General features: G+C 39.0%; 1 protein-coding gene across 6 annotated transcripts in view; it reads left to right on the top strand.

Moving 5' to 3' along the window:
• Nucleotides 1–19,009, top strand: part of LOC125451595 (SH3 domain and tetratricopeptide repeat-containing protein 1) — a 76,925-nt gene that overhangs the window by 23,960 nt on the left and 33,956 nt on the right. For 5 of the 6 annotated variants that reach the window (XM_048528924.2, XM_048528905.2, XM_048528894.2 and 2 more), the window contains 7 exons: nt 3,004–3,109; nt 4,823–4,966; nt 7,386–7,575; nt 8,606–8,679; nt 8,862–9,057; nt 12,304–12,437; nt 17,784–17,813. In XM_048528924.2, coding sequence (XP_048384881.1) covers nt 3,004–3,109; nt 4,823–4,966; nt 7,386–7,575; nt 8,606–8,679; nt 8,862–9,057; nt 12,304–12,437; nt 17,784–17,813 — 874 coding nt within the window. The remainder of the gene's footprint in view (nt 1–3,003; nt 3,110–4,822; nt 4,967–7,385; nt 7,576–8,605; nt 8,680–8,861; nt 9,058–12,303; nt 12,438–17,783; nt 17,814–19,009) is intronic. The other variant, XM_048528914.2, reaches the window with a different exon arrangement.

The following is a 19,009-nucleotide window of genomic DNA, read 5'->3' as shown; positions in this document are numbered from 1 at the left end:
GCTTTCCCTTATTGGTCAGAGCAATGAGTATAGGAATTGTGATGCCATGTTGCACTGTTACAGGATGTTGGTGAGGCCACATTCAGGGTACTGTGTACAGTTCTGGTTGCCCTGCTATAGGAAGTCTGTTATTAAGTTGGAAAAGGCGCAGAAAAGATTTAAAAGAATGTCACTGGGACTGGGAAGTTTGAGTTATAAGGAGAGGATTGGTAGACTAGAACATTTTTTTTCACTGGAGCACAGGAGGTTAGTGGTGACTTTAAAGAAATTTGTAAAATCATGAATGGCATAGATAAGGTGAATAGCAAAGGCCTATTCCCTATGATAGGGGAGTCCAAAACTAGACTGCGAAATTTTCAGGTGTGTGGAGAAAGATTTAAAAGGGACCTGAGGGATAACATTTTCATACTGGATGTGGAATGAACTTCCAGAAGAAGTGGTAGATGCAGATATAATTACAATTGAAAGATATTTTGGACAGATACATGAATAGGGAAGATTTAGATGGGTATGGGCCAAATACCAGCAAATGGGACTAGTTTAGTTTGGGGAAAATCTGGTTAGCATGGGCGAGTTGGACCTGGTTCTGTGCTGAATGAATCTGTGACTTACAGTATGTTAAGGCTGCAGAACAGGTTTTCAGTTCATTGGCATGCTGCAGCCTTTGTTTCTGTGATCCTATCTTTGTCCCTTACTTTGTTTCTCCCCAGAAATGCTGTTTGACCAGTGTTTTTCCAGGATTTTGATTTACAGTACATTTTCAGCACCTGTAATTGTGCAGTTAATAATGTGGAAATGGATATTAAAAATTGCTTTTTATGATGTATCCCATAATAGAATTATTGGGGAAAGTTTAAGAAAAAAGTTTGATTAAAAGAACACTGATAATGGATGTGAAATTGCTTCGGGACGAAAACAAAGATTAGTGATGAACAGAGATAATGGGAACTGCAGATGCTGGAGAATTCCAAGATGATAAAATGTGAGGCTGGATGAACACAGCAGGCCCAGCAGCATCTCAGGAGCACAAAAGCTGACGTTTCGGGCCTAGACCCTTGGCCTGCTGTGTTCATCCAGCCTCATATTTTATCATCTTGGAATTCTCCAGCATTTGCAGTTCCTATTATCTCTGATACTATTTTAACCTCACTGCGAAGCCTCTTCCAGGGATGCCTAACCTGAAGAAGTTACCCTCCTCCCTCTGGCCCAACATTAGTGATGAACAGTAGTTTTTCAGACTGGGGGCCCGTGCAATGATATTACCTGGGTTTGATGTTGGAACCACCACCTATTTGAGCACCTGAGATATATGTACGGCCTTGATTTTGGGTATATATGGAAGAATTTGAAAATTCACAGATGTACAATTCAGAAACCTAATAAGCAATAAAGATGATAATAGACTTCACTGGCACATTGGGAAGACTCGTGGTGGACGTAGTTTAATGCCAATGAGTATAAATTGATATTTTTCTAGGATGAGTGATGAGGAGCAATGAACAAGTGATATGGTGGCCCAGTGGTTAGCACTGTTGCTTCAAGGGACCTGGGCTTGATTCTACCCTTGACTGTCTGCATGCAGTTTGCACGTACTTGCTCTGTCTGTGTGGGTTTCCTCCAGGTGCTCCAGTTTCCTCCCACAGTCCAAAGATGTGCTGGTTAAGTGGATTGGCCTTGCTAAATTGCCTGTAGCATCCAGAGGTGTGTAGGCCAGGTGGATGAGCCAGGGTAAATGTGGGGTTACAGGGATGTGATCTGGGTGGGAAGATGTTCAGCTAGTCAGTGCAGACTTGATGGCCCAAATGGCCTCTCTCTGCACTGCAGAAACTGTGATTCTATGATTTTTCTCTTATAGTGAGACCAGAGGGTGCATGTGCACACATTTTGCTAGCCAGCTGATTTCCAGCACTCAGTGAGACTCTCCTTCACCTGCAACATAGAGGTGACTAGTGGATTATTCTTCGACTTTTGATTTTTACACCATGGTAACACCTAAACACAGGCCAATACACATGTGAGAACCTCAACCCTACTAGCATAAACATGGGAACGTTCAGGCCCATGGCACACTCCAGTAGAGTTAAAACTGGTTTTTTGACCTTTGTTCTTATGTATCTTTCAAAAGGAAAAACACAAGATGTGTCTGGAATTTAGGACATAATCTGCAGAGGGCAGCGTTCGATTGAGCAAGGCATCATCAGCCTCTCATGATGTATTGTATCCACAAAGATAACAATCTAGGACGTTTAGGCTCCCCTCTTTCCTCACCTTTGAAGGATGGCTGTTTGAAGCTTTCTTTGCATCTTTCAGACTGACATTCTATGGGTCCATGGGTCTCTGTTTCTCCAGACAAGCACTCAATTTACGTTCGCAGCCATTTTACTCTGTCAGTCCTCTTTTAACAATCACATTTTGGAATTGCAACATAAAAAAAACACCTGAATTACTTTTTGAGGTTCTGATGACTGTCATGACAATGGAAGCATTTTACATTTATTATGATGCAGATAAAGTTGTGTGGAATATGAAGCATAATTTAAGGAGTGCATTTTAGGCACAATTTCCCAGTGATGCCAAAATACAAACTTTATCAGTTTGCGTGTTTTCCCCTTCTATAATGTGTTCCTAACTTGTACCAGCAGTTAATTAATTCATGTGTATTCTGCCTAATGGCAAGTTCTTGGCTCAGATTTCTGAAGGAGAATCCTATCAGACTTGAGACATGAACTCTGTATCTCTCCCCACAGATGCTGCCATACATGCAAGCTTTTCTGGCATTTGCTATTTTTAATCATCCAACTGAATTAGTTGGTCCCTCATTCCATGGGACAGGTTTGCATAACCATCACTCGTCACATTGCTTTTCAAAGTTTCCTTTTTTTTTTTGAAGAAAAAAATGGATGAGTTTAAGAATGTTACCCTCTTTCAGAGCAAGTTGATCATTCTAGTGTGCCACATTTATTTGTATTTATTTAATTATGTATTTTTCTCCCTTTTTTTTAGGAACTTTCAGCCAGGCTGCTGTCCATACACAGTGACCAAGACTTGATTGTGATTACTTTTAAAACATTTGAAGAAATTTGGAAATTTTCAACATACTACTCACTAGGTAGTAGTGTTTAATCTTCTAAAGGTTATTGTGGAAAAACAAAAAACTGCGTAGCATATTGGCATGGATAGATGATTGCTTCCTGTTAGCTAGCCAGCGTATGCATCAATCGGTTTTTTTCCCAGGTTGGCAGGATGTAATAAGTGGTGTGGCACAGGGGTCAGTGCTGAGATATTTTATATAAATCATAAACAACGGTAAACTGACTTGGGCGAAGGGATGGAAGTTATGGTTGTCAAATTTGCAGATCACACCAAGGTGGGTAGGAAGGAAAGTTGTGAGCAGACCACAATGAAATCGATTATTAAAGTGTATGGGAAAAGTTGTGGCATATGGAGTACAATGTGGGAAAGTAAGAAATTGTCCATTTTGACAGTAACAGTGTAAAGAAAAGCATTATCTAAATGCTGTGAGCTTGTGGAGCTCCAAGGTACCAAAGCTACCTAGGTGTCATCTTGCATGGATTATAGAAGGTTAGTATTCAAGAAGAACAAGTAATAGGAAAGTTTAACAGAATGGTCTGTTATTGTGAGGAGAATTGAATGCAAATGTAGGGAGTTTGTTTCAGTTATACAGGGCACTTGTGAGACAATAACTGAAGTATGAAGTGCAATATTTGTCACCATGATTTAAGGAAGTAAATGCATTGGAGACAGTTCAGAGAAGATTTTCCAGACTAATACCTGGAATTGGGTGGGAGTTGCCTTAGGGGGAAAGGTTTGCCATGCTTGGCTTGTATCCTCTGGATTTTAGAAAAGTTAAGTGACTTGATTGAAATGTACAAGATCTTGAGAGGTCATGACAAGGTACATGTGGGGAGGATGTCTTGTTTTATAGGCGGCTCTAGAGTGAGGGGGCCACTGTTTAAAAATCAGGAGCTACCCATTTAAAACAGATGAAGCACCTTTTCATCCAAGGTTTGAGTCTTTGTACCTCCCTTGGGAAAAGGTGGAAACAGAGTCCTTGAATATGTTTAAGAAGAGGCAGGTAGATTCTTAAGATCGTAGTATCCCTACAGGGTGGGAACAGGCTCTTCGGTCCAACAGGTCCACACCAACCCATGGACATCCCACCCAGACCCATCCTCCTATAACCCGCCTAAACTAGACATCCTTGAACACTACGGGCAATTTAGCATGGCCAATCCACCTAGCCTTCACATCTTTAGACTGTGGGAGGAGACTGGAGTACCCAAAAGGAACCCCCGTAGGCACAGAGAATGTGCAAACTCCACACAGTTGCCCGAGAGGGGAATTGAGCCCAGGCCTCTGGTGCTGTGAGGCAACAGTGCTAACCACTGAGCCACCGTGCTGCAGGACGAAGCCGGGTGATAACCTGTTGAGGACAAGAGGGAATGTGGATTTTACCAACTAGGGTAACCATAATCTTACGAAATGGCAGTGTGTGCCTGAGGGGCTGAATGGTCTCTCTCAGCTCCTGATTTTGTATGTTTATAAGTCTTAATATAACAGATGCAGGTGATTTTCCTTTATAGTTCATCTTTGATTTTAAAGTATCCACATTCATTATACAATGATCCGGGAAAAAAATGTTTTCGAAGATTTATACTTTAAATACACTATCAGTGTAAACTGTATTTTTAAATGTGTGTTGTGGAGATCTTTTGGGATTACTGAACAGAAAATAAAAATTGGTAGATGTCTAGATGACCACTGCCTTGCTCTGCAATTACTATTCCTCTTGCTGTTTTAGGCTTGATTAGTCACTGCATGGAAAATGCACTATTAGATCAAGGCTTTTGGCTGAATTGTCTCAATGAAGAGGATGTCAGGATTGAGGTGCAGATAAGTGACGAGTCTCTCAAAGTGATGTGCAAAGGCCTTCTTTTGCAGGAAGGTGAGGATCTGTTATTTGAATTGCATTTCAACTGAGAACGTCTCAACCAAAACTTCAGTATCAACTTGCATTTACACAGCACCATTGTCCCCAGTAAAACACAACACAGGACCACTATAAAACAACTAACATCACGTGTGACTAAGAGTTTGTTCAAAGATTTAGCTTTTAAGGACCATTTTAAAGAAAGAGAGAGACAAGGGGATAGATGTTAGCCTGGACTTTTGCTGAGTTAGGAGCCATTTTTTAAAAAATGGGAGTCCAGCCCTGGTTTTCAGATTTTTCACCAGGCCCTTTTTAAAGGCATGGCTGGCTCAGGTTTTGGGTCTGCACCTGGCACTCCAGACCTGGTTGGCTTCATTCTGGGGATGGGCATGGCCATAGCTATGGCCAACTCCATAACTTTCATGGAGAATGGTCAGCGTTTTAGAAACTGGTTCTCAGCACCTCCTGTTTCAGTGAACCATGGTCTGCATAAGGGAATCCTTTTTGAAACACGCACTAGGTTATCTCACTTCCATATCCATTCATCCACTTTTTTGGGTATTAATTCCTCAGTTTAAGTGTTCAAGTGCATGATTGACAACTCAGTTTGCCTGATCTGTACTATCAATTTCACAGTTTATTTGTATAAAGTTGAGAGGTTTCAGCTCTTGAAAGGGTCTATATGATTTGACACTTTTTTTTATTGATCTGTGTGTTGAAAGATGTTTTGTTTTAACATAATTGGAAGTTTCAAATGATTGATTTTGATTTTTTTTCCTCTTCAGGAATATTTGGTTTTACAACTACTGTTATTTATTGCTAGTAGTGTTTATTGCTTCTATACAGTCTATAGTGTATAGCCCAGCATGCTGAGGAGGGTTGGTCATGAACAGCCATGTGGGTTGTTTGGAGGTTGAGATGGCCTGAAGGGTTATGGAGTGTCAAGAGGTGTTTGGAATAAGGGCTGGAGTGCTATTCTAACAAAGTCAAAGCCTGACAACACTGAGACATACTTTTCGCCTCTGCCTCCTGCAATCTGTATCTACCACCAAACTCTCTCTCCCCAGCGTACTTGGCCTGTCTGCACCCACCCGTCTTCGTATATTTGTTGGAGCTGCGCTCATCCCGGCAAGTCGGGAGTATTCCGTCATATTCCTGACTTGTGCCTTGTAGATGATAGATAATGCTTAAGGGTGTCAGGAGGTGAGTTTAATTGCTGCAAGATTCCTAACTGCTTACCTTCTAACCACATAAATAACGAGAGTCCAGTTCAGTTTCTGGTCAATGGTAACAACAAGGATGTTGATAGTCAGGGATTTAGTAATGACATTGAATATCAAGGAAGATTTGTGTCTTATTAGAGGTATTCATTACCTGGCATTTGTATGGTTTTTTTAAAAAAAAAATCTTACTTACCACTTTTCAGCTCAAGGCTGAATATTATCCAGGTCGTGTTATATTTTGAACATGGACTGCTTCAGTATGTGATACAATTTTTAATGAACATCCCCAGTTCTGACTCTCTGATGGACAGAAGGTCATTTGAAGCAGCTGAAGATGGTTGACCTAGGACGCTACCCTGAGGAGCGCCTGTTGAGATGACTGAACTCCAACAAACACCACTATCTTCCTTTGTGCCAGGTAGTTGATGGTCAGGCACCTTCACTCCAGAACTTCTCTGCAGTGACTTGAGGCATTTAGCTCTAAAATGTCCCTTCTAAACCTCCCCAGCTCCTTTTTTCCCTTTTTTTTTTAAGATGCCACTTTAAAATCCACTTCTTTGACCAAGATTTTCAACAATTGCCCAAGAACCTCCTACTGGAGCTTGGTGCCACATTTTGTTTGATATGGCACCAGTGAAGAAGCACCATTGGACATTTCACTATTTTGAAGTTGCTTGATGGAAAAACGTGTTGTAGTTCTTTTAAATGTGCTGTGTCAGAGTGTTTACTACAGGTACTAAATATTGGATGTCTGAAATGGAAATTGCTTCAATCTCTAGCACTGACATGAGCTCAAACTAATTATTAAGTTAGAAGCATCAAGTAGCACTGGGACTGATGATTTATTACTGTCACTGTTCAGCTGTGCGTTCCTTATTCCAAGCCTGGAAAGTCTGAAGTGTCACCTCAAACAAGGTAATTAGGATTATCAGGATAGGATTTGACCCCTGTGGGCTGGGGGGACTGCCAGTTTAGGTATTTGCTGTTTTCTCATCATAATTTGAACATCCAGAGAGGGCTACTGAATACCCTTGCAGGCCATTTCTAAATGTCTGTGTAGCCATCTGGGTTGGGATATGGCCTGTCATGTCACATGGGTGCAATATTAAAATGGTATGACATCTCCCTGTTCCCAGACACACTCTGGTAGGGTCAGAAGTAGAAGTCACTAAAGGTTTGGTGGCTCACATTTATTCTTTTCTTTTCCTTAGGAACGTTTTTTTTGAAGTATCCATTCAGTCTTCAGAAAAGTGAAGAAAATGACCAGCAGCCCAGAGGGAATAACCTTGTTGTTGTTGATAAAGCAAAGAGTGGTTCTGAATTGTCAGGAAAATCTCTGATCAATGGAAAGAAGATTTCTGTTCCAAAATCTCACATGGAGCTTCTTGTCCCTTTTCATCAGTAAGTGCCAGAATTTCTCTGATCCTATTGCTTTAAGGTAGTGAACTTTAGGGAGAAGCTGGGAATTTTACAGTAAGTAATTCTCCTCCTTTTTATACTTGGTCTTTAATGTTCTTTTATGTGGTATGAGTACTTGTTGTTTACCCCTAATTGCCTGCATGACCTGGTTAGGAAGACAAGTAGTAAACACATTGTGGGCTTGGAGTTGGTGTAGGCTAGAATGAATAAGTTACCTTATTTCCTTTCCAAAAGTGCATTAGTAAATGCGTAACTGGATAACAAAAACTGATTATAGTCAACATTACTGAGACTAGTATTTTTTTTATTCCAGATTTATTAATCAAACTGCCGTGGTAGGGTTTGAAGCCATGTCCCCAGATGGTCAGCATGGACCTCTGGATTACTAGCCAAGTGACATTATCACAAAATTATTGTCTCCTCCAAGCCTGGCCACCATTTTGCAAGGCACCGATCAGAAGTGTAATGGTATTTTCTTCCATTGTTTGGTTAATGAAGCTACAACAGCATTTAAGAAATGTGATATCATCCAGAACAAAACAGCCCACTTGACCAGTCCCTTCAGCACTTTCAAAACTCACTTCCTCAACTGCCAGTGCACAGTGAAGGTAGAATATATAACCTATGGGATTCACTGCGGCATCTCCCCTTGGCAGTTTTGTTTGTACCTTTTTTCTACCTGGAAAGACGAAGGGCAACAGAAGAAAAACCATCAGCTGCAAGCTCACTTCCAAGTCATGTCTTCTCCTCTGTGTGGCCTTAATGTAGAACATATACAACCAAGCAATTTCCAGCCCATGATTTTTCTCCTATTCGTTGCAAAAGTAGTATTAGTTAAGAGAAAGGTGGAATTCTCTGAAAAATGAAAATAAAGGTATATTTACCTTCATGATTTTCATAAATGTAAACATATTTTTACAAGCTGAGAAGAGTATACAGACTCAACTAGCTAATATTAATCGTTCTGTTAGCTGTATAATCTATTTACACCGGCATCTTCTCCACTTTTAAGGTGGTTTTTCAAAAGGCACAGTGAAGACATTGGTACACTGAATAACGTGGCAGCAGAATTTCCTCATCCACTTGGTAAGATGTTAATGATTTACAGCAGTTCATTGGTATGAATCAATTATGGAAAAGGTACAAACAGTGAAAAATAATTTGTCTCCAGGGACATTAGTTTTAAAACTAATGGTTGAAGAAAAGCTGCATTAAATATAGCTGGCAGTATCTCAAAGTGAGTTAATCTGTTTTAACTATTTGGCCAGGACAGGGATCGTGTGTGGCAGAGGTTGAGTATGAAGGTGTTGGGCCTGAAGAACTGAGCTTTCAAATTGGTGACAGAATTGAGATCATTGGCTTCCTCAGTACATGTCTGCAGTGGTTTCTGGGGAGAAATGAAGCAAATGGAAGAATTGGATTTGTGAAAATAAATCATATGAAGCCAGAAGACTTCATGCCACTGTAAGTAGCTTGCTTTAAAGGATAAGTTGTGAACACTGGTCACAGAATGAAGTTACATCCATCCGACAGTTCAGCTGCTATTTATTGTCCATCTTGTAAATGGAGAACAATCTCTTAAATAACAAAGTGGAGGCTGGGCATGCCTTTTAAAATGATACAAGAGGTTAAAAAGAACAGCTTCAAAGATGAAGTGAAATTAAACAATTCTGATTATTTGTGATATGATTTGAAGAAGTTTTGAGAATTCAGACAAAAAGCACTTAAGAATAACCAACCAGTGTTCGAGTAAAGGGATGGAAGTAATTTTGCTGGACGACCTAAAATAGCTGAAATTTTGAAACCAGCTCATTACTAACACTGCATACTACAGATTTATACCAATTTGTGTGTGATTCTGATTGCCGTACTCCCCGAGGACTACCTGAAGCTGTTAGATGAGATTCATAAGGAATAGCCAGGATTCTAACATGTGAAGCTCTGTGGTCTGAGGAGAGGCTAAACAAATCAAACTCCTGTTCGTGGGAAAGAGGAAGTTTTTTGTTGTCCTTTTTTAAATTTATTGAATAGTGCTGTCAAACATCTTGCGTTTCTCCAATAGGCTCAGGTGGAGTTCAAATTGAGGCACTATACTGAAATGAATTTACCAGTGAAAGTATCTTCCTATCCTGAAATGATTGGATACAAAGAAAAAATACATTATAATTTTACTGCGGAATGCATGCCTTCAAGGGAACTCGGGAAGAAAAATTTAATGGGCAGTTTGTCCTGGTACATTTTACCAACATGGTCACTTTTTTATTTTCTGTATATAACTAAATTTTTTCTTGCAGTTGCTTTGTACTCGACATAGGGGTGTCAATGCTAATTAACTAATTGACAGAAATCTTTATCCTAACAAAATACTGGAATGCTAGAAATGGAATTGAAAACAGAACTGCTGGTTCCTTGTTGAGACTGAAAGAGGAGAACATTTTGGGCTGGTGACCTTTCATCAGAATTGGCAAACTTTCTGCTCCAGCTATGAACTGTTGTCATTGTCATTGCTTGCTTCTCTATAATTCTCACGTTCATATAGGTTTATTTCAGAGTCACAATCAGTAAGTTAATTTTACATACTTCACCTCCTGACAGTGTGGTTTTATTTTCAAACCTAAACAATTGATTTTGTTTGAACTTTTCACAGGGTAATAATTTAGTAACTTGGACCATAGGCCAGTCCCTTAATATCTATCCGATTAAAGTATGAAATATCTTGCAGCTGCACACATTCTTGGTCACTTTTTTTTCTTCTACAATACATTCGTAGCCCACCATTAATAATGGGAGGATTCCCATGTAAGCTTGACATGGTCTAATCATTTTCTCATTCATGAACTGTGGGCTGGGTCAGCCCGTTTCTAGTTGCCCTTGAAAAGGTGGTGGTGAGCTGCCTTTTCCAATCTGCTGCAGTCCATTTGGTGAAGGTGCACCCAAATGGTTGTTAGTGAGGAGGGGAATTCCAGGATTTTAACCCAGTGATGGTGAAGGAACCGTGATATATTTCGAGTCAGGATAGTGAGGTGGCTTAGAGGGAAACTGACACGTAGTGCTTTAAGTGCTTTCAACTTTGTAGTTAGCATTCTCGTTGCTGGTGTAGATATTTCATATTGATTGTTTGTCAGTCTGCCTACTAATATCTTGCTGTATGCTGAGACGACTCCTTGACTTGACACTGGATTTAAATTGCCCATTGAAGGGGACAACCGGGTCACATCAGTTATTGGATCACTGCAGGCAGCTTTCTTGCAGTTGTTTTGAAATCCAGGTCAATATAATCTGAAACGAAGTTATTTTAATCACTATTTTAAGTTTATTTTTGGAGAATCAGAATTGCTTCTGTCAGTTCCATTTAAAATATCTCTTCAGCAAAAGTGGATTATGTTTGCATCATGAATGTCCTCAGTTACCAGCAAGGAAATGACGTGGTTGCCTGACAGAAGACGTTGCTCAATGAAAATGAGGTGACTTAAATTAGTTTCACCCTACTTTAGATATCTCAAACCTGCAAAAAATTGTGACTTTAAGATTTGAGATTTAAATCCTGTAATATAAATTCTAATTTTGATTGTATGGCAGTTTAGTTAGATGACTTCTAGAGTACTGTGCATTTTTGATCCCTTTATCTAATGCAAAATAGTCCTGCCATAGAGTGAGTGCAACAAAGACCTTGGCAGGACCACCTGGTGAAGAGAGATTAGGCAAACCAGGATTGTATTCTCTTGAGTTTGGAAGAATGAGAGGTAATCTCTTGAAAGTTTACAAGATGCTTAAAGGGATAGCTGCGGGTAAGATGTTTCAAGGGATAGATGTGGGTAAGATGTTTCCCTGGTTAGGGAGTCTTGAACCACAGGGCACAATTTAAAAATAAGGGGGATGTCACTTGGGTCTAAGATGAGAATTTTTTTTTAATTCAGAGGGTTTTGAACCTTTTGGGATTATCCACCATGGAGGTCTGTGCCAAACTCAGCCTTTGAGTGTGCTTATGTTGGAGATTAATAGATTTTTATTTTCCAGTGGCGTAATGGACCATGGGAGTAGTGTGGGTTAAACATCGAAGTGTTTAGACAGTATTGAATGGCTGGGCAGATTCAATGGACTGAATGGCTTACTACTGTTCTTGTGTTCTTACTTAATAATGTAGTAATACAGGACCATGGATTGGAATATACATAATGCTCAACTACATCCACACCATTGCACAGAAGTTGCAGGCATTCATCTACCTTTAACACTTCATGTTGCTATTTTAAAGTATATGATTATACACATGGCATTGTATTTATCTTTGTAATTTTCACAGTTAAGATCAAAGTTAATGCCGCCTCCTCTTTATAGACGTTTCAGAATTCGGTCCAATTGTTTGAGGCTAAGTATGCTGTTAGAAGTGGGTAAATAGCATTCTACTCGAATAAACTGCTGATGGTTGTCAATGCAATCTATGTAACTGATTTCAGATAATATCTAATAGTTTTATGATTCCACAGGGCGTGTTTACACACTGTGCTGTGAGCTGTAGTGTGCCATGACAGACGGGTGGGCTTGGAATTAATGCTGCTGTGCCAGTGTGTAGTTTCAGTTCTGGCATTACTGAAAGTTGATGAGCTGAGGCCAGAGGAGTCCGCACTGAGAGCCAGCAGTAATCTCTTGCTCTTCCTTTTAGCCTGGTTACAGAATATCTCACTTAGCAGAACATTTGGTTGTCCACAGGGCAAATGATCTGCTGTTCATTGATGAAGAAGAAAAACACTATTTTATGGAACAGGATAAGTTTATTGAAGAAGATTCCTTGAAGATGCTCAAGCAGATGACGCAGACCGACATCAGTGTAGTCTATCGATTGGGTAAGTGAGGATGACAGAGAGAATCTTTAATGAGCTCGAGTTTAAGTAGGCTTTGAATGCCTCATGGCTATGAACTGAACTTGCAACTCGGAGGCTTTAAAAAAAATACTTTGTGGGCTAGCAGAGTAAAACTAATAGACTCACTGTGTGACCTTTTGAGGATAAGGACTTGTTGGCCCTAACTGGACTGATTTACATGTGAATCTGATCCCACATGGCATTATTCACTATGGTTAGGCACTTAAAAGCAAATTAGAAGCATGGCAGGTTGGCTAGAAAGAGAGATTCTGTAATTTAGATAATTTGCTGTTTAAAAGCACTTTTATCCCTGTCCTTTCCTGAAGCTTTTGCTTATTTCTATTCCTTCCATCAGACTGCTCCTTTAAAGACTTGTACAAGTGTCTTCTGCATTTTTGACTTTGTTTGTTTAGACACACTGTAAGGAATTCAGTGCTTTTCTTATTGATATGATATATTTTCTTTTCCTAACACGAATATTTTTGACAAAAGCAAACTACTGCCAATCTGGGCATATGAAATAAAAACAAAGAATGCCAGAAGTACTTAGCAGGTCTGGCAGCTTCTGTGGAAGAGAAGTGCACTTAAGATTCAAGATGACCTTTCACTGGAACTGAGGAAGGATAGAATGTAATGAATTTTGAGTTTGTAGAAGAAAAAAGACACAAAACGGACCATCTGTGATAGGCTGGAGGGCTACAGAGATTAAAGGATGTAAGATTTCACTGAGTTTTAATAGCTTTCATTTCTTTCACAAATCCTTGTCCAGAAGATGCATGACTGACTACAGAGCAAACCGTGTGAATGCTACATGAGGAATAGAGAAAGAAACAAGACCAGGCCAAACTAAACCACTGAAGTAGGCAAAATGCAATGGAGGCAGGAATTAAAATCTAACATTTTAAAATTCATTTTTGAGTCTGGAAGATTGTGTAATGCTTAATGGAAAATGAGCGCTGTACCCGGAGCTTATGTTGGGCTTCATTAGAACACTACAGGAGACTAATGGCAGCGAAGTCAGCAGGAGCGCAAGGTGGGGTGTTAACTTTAACAGATGATCTCAAGCTCAGGGTCACATATGGATTTAATGGGGATGTTCCATGAAGGGATTGGCTGGTCTGCGTTTGGCCTGTCCAGTGTTGAGCAAACAGCATTGTGAGCAGTGAATACAGTAATATAAATTGGACAAACTATATGTAAACCAGTATTTCACCTGCAGGGAACGTTCAGGGCTTTGGATTATGGGAAAGTATGTAAAGGACAGCTTTTGCACCTTCTGCAGTAACATTGAAAGATGTTGGAGGAAGGGAAGGAGATATGGTCAGGATGGGGAGATGTGTTATTGAAGAGCAGACCAGGGTATAACAGAGGAACAATCCTTTTTGGAAACGAGCAGAAATGCTGCAAAAGTTCAGGAGGTCTAGTACCATGAACAGAAAGAAAGCAGCGTTAACATTTTAGGTCCATTGACCCTTCAAAACTGGAGCAATTGTTTCCAGCAATTCCTTTTTTAGTTTCTGATTTCCAGCATCTGCAGGTTTTTTAAAACCCCTGTTTGGAATGCAGAAAGGAAAAATCAGGAAAAATGTGAGTGTTGACATCACATTGAAGTGGAGTCCACTTTGTACAGAGGCTTCTGGACTGAAAGCTGAAGACAAAATAAATCCTATCATGGTTCTGCGAGTTACGGGAAGAGCTGACAGGAGGTGTATGATGTAGACTGGATATGATTGGGAAGGGGGGTGGAATCGTCAGTTAAATCAAAAAGCAGGACACAACGGAAATGCTGGTGTGAAAGATTGCATTGCTGTATCTGTTCAGACAGAAACAGTGAGAATGAGAATGAAGGTCTCGCAGGAATCGAGGCAGAAATGAATCAACGTAGCTGTAGGATTCTGTGGGTGTGAACTAAGTATTAGTTGATTAGTGTGTAAGTTGTAATTTATAAATTTTGTGTAATTACTGCAAGTTTGGATTTTTGTTTTTTGTGTTACTAACATGGGATTTCTGTCTGAAGTTAATTATTAACATGCAAGTATTTCTGCAAACATGGGAAATGGAAAAACAGTTTTGAGGCCTAGTTTTTAGATTTAGTGGGCTTCTGAGAACCACTAATAGATTTTTCTTTACCTTTGAATTGTTTTTCAATTCAGCAAGGCAGGTAGGATTGTTAGAGATTTCTGGGACTTTGTTACCTACTAAGATGAAAAGAAATCCTCATAGCTTAGAGAGAGAGAGATGGAATGTTTTGTTTTTACTTTGAATTTTGGGCAGTCCTGTGAGGTTCTTGGATGAAGATGGCTGTATAGACCAGCACTTGCAAGAAGGAAAAGATATTGTGAGAACTAGATTACTTTGGAGTAAAGAATCAGTATTTGTCCAGGATCAGAAGTTTTGCCGTAAACCCCTGAAGAAGTTATGTTTAAACTTGGGTATGTAACAGATCCAGAAAGAAGCTAACTGCAGTCTCAGTATGTCAGTTAAATTACATGTGTCTTAAAACTAGTGAGGTGTTAGAGATAGGGACTTTGGCATGAGTGTGCAAGTGGTAGTTCTTGGCATGATATAAAGTGTGTTTTGGTGAGTGTACCTAAGCTGCTTTTTTCAATTTATAGTGGAGTATTTTGGATTTAATGAAATTATATTTGCAGTGTGTGCTTAAAGTATTTGTTATTGGTGGATAGTTTAATTTATTACCAAATGAAATGAGGAGAGAATGAGTTTTTTTTTATTTTTAAAATAAACTGTTATTGTGTGCTTATGTTTCAGCAAGAGACTACTTTGAAACTAAAATAAAATATATCTTCTATCAAACCAGGTTTTAGTCTGGGATTTGACTTTGCCCAGTAATAATATCAGCTGGGATCATAGCAAATGTGAAGCCAAAGTGAATATTTTTAAAAATTCACCGGATTTAAGAGGGGTCTGTGGTTTTTCTGGTTAAAACAATGGCCAAACATTGGTCCTGGACATGAAGCAGATGCTTTGTGGTAAGGTTTATTGCACAAAATCTGAAGATGGCTTTGAATGCTGTTAAGAGATTTCCGGAAGTTGAAGACATAACTGGGTTATTTATAATCTGACTAAAGCTAAATTAAAGATTTAGCAAAAAAATGTTGAAGGTTGACGAAAAAGTTGGGATTAGATGCTTTGAGTGATTATGCAGCATTCAGAATTGAGGCAAAAGAAGTAAGCCTGAAATTGGGAAATTAACATCAGGAACTGGCTAAGTTACAGTTATAAATGAATAAAACTGAAATAGGAAAGAGAAATTAAGACTTGAACTTGAAGAATACAAAGAGAAAAGAGAGGAGGCAGGAAAACAAAGGGAAATAGTTAAGTAAACTTGAAAGGGGAAGAGGTAAATCAATATCAGAGGGAAACTGGATTAAAAAGACTTGAACTGCGAAGAGAAAGAATTTAATGAAATCGAGTTAGCAAAAGAAAAGAAATCCTTTTTAAGTGAGTGTCCCTTATTCTGTAGCTATGTCTCCTAACTTGAGATTCCTCCAGTAGTGGAAATATCTTTAACATCAAGCTTTTCAAGCCACCTCAAAATCTTGTATGTTTCAATAAGGTCACCACCCCCCCCCCCCCCCCCCCCCCCCGACACCATCCATCTCAACTCTAACAAATGAAGACGTAACATGTTTAGCCGTTAATGGAAAGGAAATCCCTCTCATCCCAGGAATCCGCCAAGTGAATCATTCTTGAACAGCCACTAATACCAGTACATCATCATCTTTAAAATGCAGGAACCGAAGCTATGCACAATACTCCAGGTGTGGCCTAACTAACGTACTGTACAGTTGTAACAAACCTTCCCTATTTCTTAACCCCAACCCCTAGCAATAAAGGTCAAGGATGGAAAAACAAAAGTCAATTAAATTTTCCAACTTGTGATGAGACCAGGAAGTTATACAGTCATTACTTTACCAGAAGTAGAGTAGGACTAGAATACGTCATAGTCCAAAAATCCCACGAGACACTAGGTACCAAAACGAATTGGTATCCATTTTCTGTTTTTTTTCTTTTTGTAAACCATTTCATTTAAGAAAAACTTGTGGCCTATTCAGTAGCTGGCATTTTTTTTATTACTCTTGCAATAAACCATTCTTCCTGTTGGATATTGAATATGCTCTTTATTCAGAATAAGAGATGTTCACACCTTGAGACAATGATTAATGACCCTGTTACCCAAAACCTTTTGCAAAGATCTGGGCTTTTTCCATCTGGTTATTGTTTTTCTGATATTGGTGTGTTCAAAGACCCAAGTCTGCTGCTCCCCAAAGGCATGAATGTCCTGCAGGATGGATGTATAACCCTAGTGATCCATAAGTTAAAGGTGGTTATATACACACTGTTATTGTTGGATCTTGGACCCAGACTACAAATTAGGAATAAGAGTGGGATTAGGGAAGCACTTGGGCAGATTACAGGAGAGAGAAGGGTAGATATTGTTGGGGTGAAGAATCAGTGCAGTGGATAAATGGTGGGAGAATTAAAAGTAGACTAAAATTGCAAATATGGAGCCTGCAGGTAGGATGTGAGGCAAGCGATGATAATAAAGATGAAAAGGGAACAGGGACATGGAGAGACCTAAAGACCAGCCAGAGAATTTTGAAACCTCTGCATATGCTAAAGATTGTGTAGAGGGTTTTGTATTTGATAGCATAAATTGTAGTTTATATAATGTGACTTGCAGGGCACCAGTTGACAATTCATTAGAAAATGTGAGATAGATCCAGATAAGGATTTCAATATCCCATCCACTTAAGATGCTTTCTTCACCAACTTCACAATGATTCATTGTCATTAAGTTCTAGACACTTTCTATAAATCTATCGTAGACTTCTACAATTGTTTTCAGATAATTGATATCACTTTTGAAATGGCTGCTCAGAAGATGAGCATTTACATCTAACAGCCCAATTCTCCAACTTCAGACTTTGCTTTTCAAACTCAAGTCAAAAACTAGTTCACATTGCAGAAGCCATAATGTCTCATCTGTTGTAAAACTGCCAGATCCATATGCAGGACATTTTTCAAGCTGCTTGCTTCTGGCAGTTCTACCTCAACATCAGCCCAATAGAGAGTTGCAATAAGTTTATTCTATAACAATTATAAAAATGTTTAATCAGAAATGTGCAATCTGTGAAGATATTATCCATCCTCTCTTTTTGGGATGTTCTCAGTTTTCTTTTCTTTTATTTAAAAAGCATATACTGTTAATTGAATTAGTGCAGAATACTTAACCTGTTTTGCATTCATCTAACAGGTTAAACAAATTTTAGATCTCCCTCACAATTGTATCCTTTTTATATCCAGATACGTTGAATTCACAACATGAAGAAAAAGGTAATAAAACAAAAATTTAATGTAAATATAATTTATAAAGGATATTGTTTATTCATTTGGGATCAATGAATTCTGATGTTCTTGCACGTGTGAATTTACAAATAAAAATAGCTTTGCAAAATGTATTTCAGTACTGGTGAGTAACTAAGCTTATCTTTTATATCAAAATGCTACATCCTTTGATCAAAATATTTGTCAAGTTTTTTGAATGTATACACATAGTGTGCCAAGTTATTTTCATGAGTGCCTCATGTCTTAGCCAACAGAGAAGTTTGGATGAAAAAGGTTGTTTGATTCTTTCTGATGGGATATTTCCAGAATAAGAACCTAGTGATCTTCCCATAGAGCTCTTGACTGTTCCTTCTAGGATTCCATTGTCTTGGCTTTAACCAGGCTTTATTTTCCTCTCGCTCCCTTCTTAATTTTCTATCACGTGGCAGAGTGCTGAGCATCACCAAATCTGTCCCAATTTTAAATTATTATTTTCAAAACTCTGCATAACCTTGGATCAATTCCTTTTATGCTCTGCTTTCATAGTACGTCTGAAAGTATTATTTCCAGTTTATTAAAAATTTTAAATGGGTTTTTTAAATCCACTTGGAGATATTTCTCTTCAAAGTTGAAGAACCTGGGTTTATTACATTTTATTTTATCAAAAGTCTTGTCTCTGCAGTTCTGCTCATTATTCATCTCTGCACGGACTCGAGAGGGAGTACCATCATATGTTACTGAAACTAGAGATACAACTACAACGATAGCAGCAGCTTAAGTTTATACAGCAACTATCAACATAGTGAAATAATCCAATGTGCTTATGTAGGGTCACCTTTGAATACTTCTGCTTCATAGGGATGATTGTGATCAATCCGTAATGACCAATTATATGTTTAATACAGTAGCTAAGATATTTGAATCCCACATGCACGGTTGGTCACTGTGCCTAGTTCACATGCAGAATATTGTGATTGTAGTGTCTTTAGACACTCTCTCAGTACAGGTTAATTAATGCAATAGTCCCTTGAAGGACCTCACAAGTAGAACTTGCATGCCTAGACAGGAATAGGACACTTACTCCACTCAGTGTAACTGTTTTTCATTTCCATTGTGCGTTTGTGATTTGGATGAGGATGCAAGTCAACACAGGTAGCCCTTCATACAGTAAATCACAAGCTCAGCCCCTCAAATCTTCTTTTTCC

The sequence above is a fragment of the Stegostoma tigrinum genome, chromosome 1, assembly GCF_030684315.1.
Source record: "Stegostoma tigrinum isolate sSteTig4 chromosome 1, sSteTig4.hap1, whole genome shotgun sequence".
In the NCBI taxonomy this organism is placed as follows: domain Eukaryota; kingdom Metazoa; phylum Chordata; class Chondrichthyes; order Orectolobiformes; family Stegostomatidae; genus Stegostoma; species Stegostoma tigrinum.
Note: the sequence above shows the minus strand (reverse complement) of the source record. Positions and strands in the feature narration are given on the sequence as shown.